Source organism: Bison bison, unplaced genomic scaffold (assembly GCF_000754665.1).
Source record: "Bison bison bison isolate TAMUID 2011002044 unplaced genomic scaffold, Bison_UMD1.0 scf7180017864503, whole genome shotgun sequence".
In the NCBI taxonomy this organism is placed as follows: domain Eukaryota; kingdom Metazoa; phylum Chordata; class Mammalia; order Artiodactyla; family Bovidae; genus Bison; species Bison bison.
Window position 1 is genome coordinate 1,388,926 of NW_011495061.1, and position 8,568 is coordinate 1,397,493.

The 8,568-nt window shown below is 53.2% G+C and overlaps 1 protein-coding gene across 1 annotated transcript in view; it reads left to right on the forward strand.

Annotated features, from left to right (window-relative positions):
• Positions 1 to 8,568, forward strand: part of PTPRN2 (protein tyrosine phosphatase, receptor type, N polypeptide 2) — a 373,453-nt gene that overhangs the window by 331,011 nt on the left and 33,874 nt on the right. The window contains 1 exon segment of the mRNA XM_010829352.1: positions 6,045 to 6,122. Within this exon segment, the coding sequence (XP_010827654.1) occupies positions 6,045 to 6,122 (78 nt within the window).

Genomic DNA, 8,568 nt, shown 5'->3' on the forward strand with positions numbered 1-8,568 from the left:
ACCCGCAGCAGAGTGTGAGGAGTGGGTGTGGGTGTGGGCTGTGTCCCTTGGTCCCCTTGGTCTCCGCGCTGGTCTTCAGGGAGGGCCAGGCCACCTCACTAAGTTCTCAAGTTGGCTTCACAGACAGGCGTGCCGGATGCAGCACGTCCTGGGGCTCTGACGACTGAGGCTCTGGGAGTGTCGGTGGCCGAGCGGGCGGGGCTGTCTCTGATTCCTGAGAGAGCCTTGTGCGAGCCACCAGCCACAGTCCCTGCTGTCCTCGGGGGTGACCCTGCTGAGACAGCTCCCTGTCTGCCACGCGCAGGACCGCCAAGCGCAGACCGCTGTCATCGTGGTGGCTTATTTCAGCGCTTCTGTCGCATGAACCCTATTATCATGATGCCGGTGCACCGTGGGTCAGTCCCACTTCCTGACACTTCACAACCACACGGTGGGAGCTCCATGTAACACACGCGCTGTGAGAAGGGGATTCACAGTGAGCACCCCGTCTATACCCGCCCAAGCCCCAGCCAGTGTTTCTGGGACTGTTTTAAGGAGTCACGCCTTCCTTTCTGGCAGCATAGACATCAAATGTTGGCTCCATGTGTGCAGAGGCCTCACTGGAGCCCTTCAGTCTTCTCAGTAAACACTCTTGGTGAGTTTGGTATTTTTCCATCAATTCTAATTCAAAAAGCCAAGTGAAAGCCCCCTTGATTTCCCCATGTTTCCTCCGATGAGGCTGGGGTTTGTGGCTGCAGAAGGGGGAGCAGCCTTTGTCCTGTTGGGCTCCTTCCCTGGAACGAACATGTGACAGGCCAGAGAAATTCCTTCAAGTCTGAGAGACGGGAGTTCAGTGTGGGGGTGCCCGCCTCTCCCCCTTGAATGGCTTCCGGCTTTCAGACATCTGGGCCACTTCAGGCTAGTTAGGACCAACGGAGGATAAGGGGCTGAAGGCCACATCACCGCCCCCTCCTCTCCGAGCTGCCCAGCCCCCCACTCCTACACCTTCCCCGTCTCTCTCCTGTTGGCGGAGATTTAGAACAGCCTCCCAGGCCCAACGACGGGGCAGGAGCATGGGTCAGAAGGTGAGGCCAGGAGAGAGACATGACCTTTCAGTGTCTTTTTATGTTTTCCTTTTATTTTGCCCCACAATTCTTTCTGTTCAAATTTGGGGTCTAAGTATGAATTAGAAGAACTCCTCAACTCCTCTTCTCCCTGAAATGACTGATGGTCCCATGACAACAAGCTTCCTGGCAGAGCTGAATGAGAAGCTTACGATTAGAGCCCAAGAAGCCCCAGCTGCGCAGAACAATACTACAGTAATTACACCCGTCATATTTGTACTTGGTCCTCATTAAAGTTCAGGGAAGCCATGAGTGCTAAATAATGTGCCATCTCTGCTTTGAAATCAGAGGTCACCAGAGTCTGTGGGAATTCTGTGAGAGAAACCGTCAGCCACGCAGGAGCTTGGTCACCAGGGTCTGTGGGAATTCTGTGAGAGAAACCGTCAGCCACGCGGGAGCTTGGTCACCAGGGTCTGTGGGAGTTCTGTGAGAGAAACCGTCAGCCACGCGGGAGCTTGGTCACTGTCGGGCGTGGACTAGGGATAGTGTTACCACTAGTGTGACAGCACACACATTCCTCACCAGGGGCAAGTCTGAACACCTCAGTGACACTTGGAATTAAACTTACTCATCACTCCTCTGTTTATTAATAAAGGGGGAGAATTGTTTAATTTTTAAACTCAGTTCATTTAACAAATTTAAGTAGTACAAATTGACTCTTCAGAAAATAACTGCTCAGATGCACTGAACATCACAAGAAATTGTCCAAATGGGGGAACAATTCCTTGGTTTTCAGATTTATAAGCGAACATCCATGTATTTATAATTATAGTTGGCATGCGTACATACTAAGTTACTTCAGTCATGTCTGAGTCTTTGCGGCCCCATGGACTATTGCCCAGCAGGCTCCTCTGTCCATGGGATTCTCCAGGCAAGAATACTGGAGCGGGTTGCCATGCCCTCCTTCAGGGGCTTCCCAACCCAGGGATCACACCCTCATCTCTTACATCTCCTGCATTGGCAGGTGGGTTCTTTACCACTAGCGCCACTTGGGAAGCCCAATTATAGTTTATATTGATTATTTTTCTTAAATCTCAACTTGTATGAATATGAAAATAATTCAAGTTCATAAGCCACACTCTCTCCCACTGATTTGACTACTGTTTCCCAGCAAACTCTCACCGTAAGACTTGGTATCTGGAAAAGCGGTTTGAAAACTCCGCCTGATAGGGTCTTGTTTTTAGAAACCATGTGTGAAATTTGTTTTGCATATTATGAAAAGCAAGTATAAGTGGTCTGGGGGCAGAACCAACCTTGCCCTCACCTGCACACCAGCCCGCAGCCTCCCCCAAGCCACCCTTCAAGGCTTCAGAACATGGGTGCCCTGGTCTTAACACGCTGACGGCTTAACTTTCAAGATGAGTTTTGTTTGGAACATCAGGGAAATATTGGTGCGTTTTCTGATGCAGATTAGAGCTAGTCGCTCTATTATAACTCTCCTTCTACAGCTTGAACCAAATCTCTAGGGACACACCTTGCAGGCACCCTGGTTCAGGTTATGTCTTTTTTTCATACTGGTGAATAGTTGATTAATAATGCTGTCTTAGTTTAAGGTGTATGGCAAAGTGATTCAGTTAAGCATATACATATATCTTAGTTCAGTCGCTCAGTCGTGTCTGACTCTTTGCAACCCCAGAGACTGCAGCATGCCAGGCTTCCTTGTCCATCACCAGCTCCAGGAGCCTACTCAAAGTCATGTCCATCACATTGGTGATGCCATCCAACCATCTCATCCTCTGTTGTCCCCTTCTCCCACCTTCAATCTTTCCCAGCATCAGGCTCTTTTCCAATGAGTCAGCTTTTCGCATCAGGTGGCCAAAGTATTGAAGTTTCAGCTTCAGTATCAGTCCTTCCAATGAATATTCAGGACTGATTTCCCTTAGGATTGACTGGTTGGACCTCCTTGCAGTCCAAGGGACTCTCAAGAGTCTTCTCCACACCACAGGTCAAAAGCATGAATTCTTCGGCGCTCAGCTTTCTTTAGAGTCCAACTCTCTCATCCATACATGACTACTGGAAAAACCACAGCCTTGACTAGACGGACCTTGTTGGTAAAGTAATGTCTCTATCTATTCTTTTTCAAGTTCTGTTCCCATTTAGGTTATTACAGAGTACTGAGCAGAGTTCCTTGTGCTACACAGTAGGTCCTTGTTGGTTATCCAGGTGGCGTCTTCATGAGACTCAACGCAAACGTTGGGGGTCTACTTTTTCTGAAAAAAATCCCAGAATCCCAGAGCTAAAGGACCCTAGAGACAAGTCGCACTTCTCCAGCCCCTCCCACCCCAGTTTACAGACACTGAGATGGGACCAGAGAGCCTGACCTTGCCCATGGCCCTGGCGCACTGTGTGACCACAGCAATCATACAGAAGGAAGTCACTACAAAGGAGTGAGGAAGAAGGGGGGCCATCAGCCTTGACCTCAGCGGAAGCCAGCGCTCATCCCCACCAGGAGTGCCAGTGCAGACACCCTCACCCACCCACCGGGGCAGCAGCCAGCGTGCCTGCACGAGGAGTCGTGTTCCCGGAAACTGACAGTTCCCTCCAACCACCACACCTATCCAGCCCCGCAAGTCTTAAGTGTGCTGAGACGCCTGCTGTTCAGTTAAATGTTTGCTTTACTTTCGTTCAGTAACAGACGCACAAAACTGGACAGAGGCTGCTGTGTGTGAGCAAGGCCTCCTCTTTGCTACACACAGAGAACGTGCGAGGGATGAGGTGATGGTGCTTGTCTTCCGAGCGACTGTTGAGCTGGTGGCACAGGTCGCTGCTCTGTGATCATTTACTGCCATCCAAGCGGCAGCCACGTGATACAGTCAAGGGGGAGGGGAGTGACATGGGCCATCGCGCACCCTCTGCCCCCAACCCCACGTCCTCCCATCTCCAGCTCGGGTTGATGGCAACGGAGTGACATGGAGACCTCTCCCCACAGGGGGCCTTATTTACCTCCCGAAACCCTGATCCGATTTTTGCTTTCAATCACATATTTTCTCACTGTGAAAGCAGCTAAATGTGCTGGGTTGTACATACGAAGGATTTTAAAATGCGTTGCTCTCTGAATTGCTTTGGGCAAAAAAGCACATTTGAAAAGGAGGTGGGGTTATACTTTTCATGCAGAACTATTTGCAAGGAAGAGACAGGGTCCCTGTAAATAGCTGTCACCCCCAACAAATGCATATTTTAAACATCAAAACTCCTTATTTCTGCCAAGCACGTTCCCACTGAAACATTTTAATTGGGGCTTTCAGCAAGAGTAACGTAATTTTACCTGTATTGTGTGTTGTTGTGAATTTCCAGTTTTAATTACGAATCACTAAATTAGATGCACAGAAAGCGTTTTTTTCCTGCCCCCTCCCTTAGCCAGCGTCACGTTGCTGTGCTGATGGAGCGACTTACATCTGTTCTCCTGTGCTCTTTCCCGCTCTCATGGTGCACGTAATTATAAGGTGCACTGGGGGCGTCCTTTCAGACTGACAGCCGTGGACTCTGAAAGTGCTGACGGGCAGGCTACACCGCACGCATGTTAAAGGGCACACGAGCCCTTCTCAGACCCAGACTCGGAGGGGCTTCCGGTGAGCGGGGCTTCCAGCCGGCATCCCCACGCATCTCCACTGAATCGCGCCTCCACTGAATCGCGTCTCCACTGAATCGCGCGTGGTTGCACCTTTCTTGTTTTTCGCCATGTTCGGAAATGAGTTCTTAACAAGTACCTTTAAATTCGGAGTGTTTTAAATCTTTCATCAAACCCTGGTGTCAAAAGAGTAGAAACCAGTGCTGGATGGAAAGAATAAAGGAGGCTGTATGTCTGATGAGTGAGTGGTCACCTGACACCCAGGGGAGACCCGCCTGCTCTCTTCTGGGGGGTGTCTCTGTGGTCCCCAAGGGGGGACAGTGAGGACGTCCTGCTGACACCTCGCCTGGCCCCTCCCTTGTCCTCTTGGGACACCAGCGTGAGAGGGAGAACGCCGTCTGATTTAATCCGATTTGCTGCTCCAGGCTTTGTTCTCATGTTTTTTTCCTGCTTAGTCAGTCTTGGAATTAACTGTTCTAATGAAGGTCTTTTAAGCCAGACTTCCTCTCTCGGAGCCAGCAGGCCGCGTTCGGGCGGATCGACAGCCAGGAAGCTCGCCACTGCGTTCTCCTTTGCTTGTTTGTTTTTGGTCCTTGTCTGGCAAGGTGGAAAAAGAATATGAAACGAGCTGCTAGAAGCCTGGGCCCGTCCCTGGCCAGCGCCTGCTGGGCTGGCTCTCGGACCCTTTCAGGGTGCAGAGCAGCACAGCAGCACGGGAGGGGGTTTGCCTCACCCTGGGAGGCAGGAAGCGCTGTTGCTGGGCCCCTCCAGGTCTGAGAGATGCCCGCCCTCTGCCCAGCCCAGCGCCCGCAGTGCCAACCTTGGCCGCTTTACTTTTGAGCCCTGTGTGTGGCCAGTGGTGGCCATGGAGGCCACCCACACCAGCGGAACACCTCTGCGGTCACAGTCGTCCGTGGACCTGTCGCCACATGGGTGACCCGGGCACCTTCCCTGCCTCCCCACGGCCCCGCTTCACGTGGCCCCTACGTGGCTGATGCTCTGGCATCTGGTCTGTGGTTGACTGGCCTCCATTCTACTGATGCTGCTCAGTTAGTGCCATTTCAGGTGTCAGAAGCACATCCAGCCCCATCGCCAGGCTCCAGGCACAGGGTCCCTAGGCCCCCCTAAACTCCAGGCACCAGGTCCCTAGGCCCCCCCTAAACTCCAGGCACCAAGCCTCCCCTAAACTCCAGGCACCAGGCCCCCAGGCCCCCCTAGAATCCTGGGGGAGTAGGTCAGGAGGGGTCTGGCAGGAGCCAGGGGCTTTCCTGCTTCCACAGAGGTGGTGCTGTCAGCACAGGACTCAGGGCCCTGAGCCTCCCCGGCCCTGCCCTTCCCCAGCTCATCTTCCTCCTGCGCTCTTGTCTCCGCAGATGGACCACGACCCCAGGAAGCCCGCGTACATCGCCACCCAAGGACCCCTGCCCTCGACTGTGGCTGACTTCTGGCAGGTGACTCTTTTTAAATTAAATTTTGTTCTGAGTCTAACAGCTTAATAAATTGATCATGAGTAATGCCTTGGATCCAGTTAAGCCAATCCAGATTTGTTTACAGGTGTTCATCAGGTGTTCCTTGGTTTCAGAATTTATATGAGCTCATTCATATTTCTTATGATCAACCTTCTTTTCCAAAACTTGAGTATAAATTCCCTTTGAGATATTAAACCTTTAAAGACTTTTACTTGTTAAGCTGCTTCGGTCACTTTATCTTATGAAATATAATGAAATAATGCATGCGTAAATTATTGCATTTTAGTCAGATGTGTCTCGTATCGATAGTTTTAATCATATGAAGTTTAAAAAATGGTGCTCAGATTATAGTCTCTCCTTGTGGATTCTTTGTAATAATGCATTTGAGAAGCCAGGCTGGTCTCTTTTCATCCAGCAAATACTGCACACTCGGATTAGGCTTGGGCGCTGGGGACACTGGCCAGTAAGAGGAGAGCCAGGGGGCCAGCGAGGCCTCACCTCCGCGCTCCGGTCTCCCTGCCCACCATCCAGCAGGCGGCAGAGCTCCGGGAGCACAGTCTTGAGAAGGTGGCACCGAGGGATGTGCACACGGGGTCCCGCCACTCCTTGGCAGTTGAAACAGAGCCCTACTGTGAGTCGGGCCCACGGGCGTCCCAGGACTGGCAAAGTGCACCCTGAGGATGAGATCAGGGACGCATGGCCTCTGGGTCCGCAGCTGATGGGCGGGAGCAGTGTGAGGGCCACAGGGCCAGGCCGTCAGGGTCCAGTGGCTGCACCATCTCTAACCCAGAGGGACCCGCTGAAGTTGGCAGAGTCCACGTTCCCTGCCCCCTGTGCCCCGTCCCCAACTCTCCAGCCAGCCCTGTCCTGGCTCCACCCCAGGAGGCCTGTGCTCCTGCCCACCCTTGAGTCTCTGCGGGCTTCTGGGAGTCAGGAAGGGACCCGGGCTCCGCTCTTGCCTTGTATGCGCGTTCACAAACTGGCATCATCTTGGTTCTTCATGGGCCACACGAGTGCGCGTCAGTGAGACGACGTGGCTCGGCCCAACCTGCATGTAGGAACCAGATGGACACTTCTGCGTGGCCCTGCCCTTCCGTGCTGCTTCACACTCTGGGAAGGAAAGACCAGGCTGAGCCCCGTGATCGCTGCCTCGAGCCATCAGGCTGGACCAGTGGGTCCCGCCGCCCTGAGGGCGTCTCCTCCTCATTACACCTGCTGAGAGGTCGTGCAGCCCGGGAGGACCAGGCGGCCGGCTCCAGCCTGGACCCAAGGGGCCTCCTCACCCCACGCAGAGCTGTCCCCCTGAGCCATGAGCCCACCCATCCCAGCTTGCCTATGGAGTGCTGCTGGAATTCCATGGAGGGTTTGCTCGGTTACCTTCCTGCTGCTGCCCAGGCTCCGTGCTCAGACAGAAAGAACACAGAAAACCCCAAGTCGTGTGGCAGAATAAGGGACCAGCAGAATTCCACGGTCACCGCGTCCTCCATTCGGCCTCAGCCCGCCATCCCAGCATGCACGTTGTGTAGGTGTGCCTGAGAGGGGTGGTTTCATTTTTACCAGCTTCAGGCCCCGGTCGCAACTGCCTGTAGGCAAAGCTTCTCTTGCCAACAGAAGCACAAGATCCTGAGGTTGTGTCGACACTCACACAGTCACCGCTTACATCCATGGAGCCCTTGCCCTGTGGCAGGCCACGCGTTGGGGTTTGTGTATTTTGACCCCTATACTTGGCGTTCTGCGAGACTCGCGGTCATACTCTGCCCCGGTTCTTGTGGTTAGTACACGGGGCCGCTGGTATATTTTTCTTACTGCTTGTTCTGAGCAATTGCCATTGTTGGGGGCCGTTCATTGTGCCAGCATTTGTGAACCATAGGATGTCCTAGAGCATTTACGGAGGTCTGATATCAAGGAGCATTCTTGAAATGGAAAGGAAACATCTCTAAATGAGGCAACTGGAGAAAAATATTCAAGTGAGATGAAGTGCAAGATACTATGAGGACACCTCGGTCAGCACTTACCGAACCTCCAGGAAACACTGGCGTCCCTCGAGGCGGGAGTGGACACTCTGGCCACTAGGCCGCCCTCCCAGGCCGTCTCAGGCTCGTCAGCTCATCCCAGCCTCTGAGACAGCCTGCAGCAAAAAGACCTCCCTGACTGTGTCTCCCCAGGTACCCTTGAGCCAGATGCGTGGTCTCCACACCAAGCCTCCGGGTCCAGTTGCAGGAAGAACATAAAGCAGAGACACCCGAGGCCGTCAGCAGGGGGCACACGAGGTGGGCCCCACAGGCTCAGGATGAGGGGCGACACCCAGAGGAGGGGCTGGGGGAGGCTCTGTCTTCACGCAAGCGTGGCGCTTCCAGAACATTACATCGTGGGTGTGACCCAGTGACAGCCCACACTGCAGTCACCTCAAGGCGGGGTCTCCCACCCC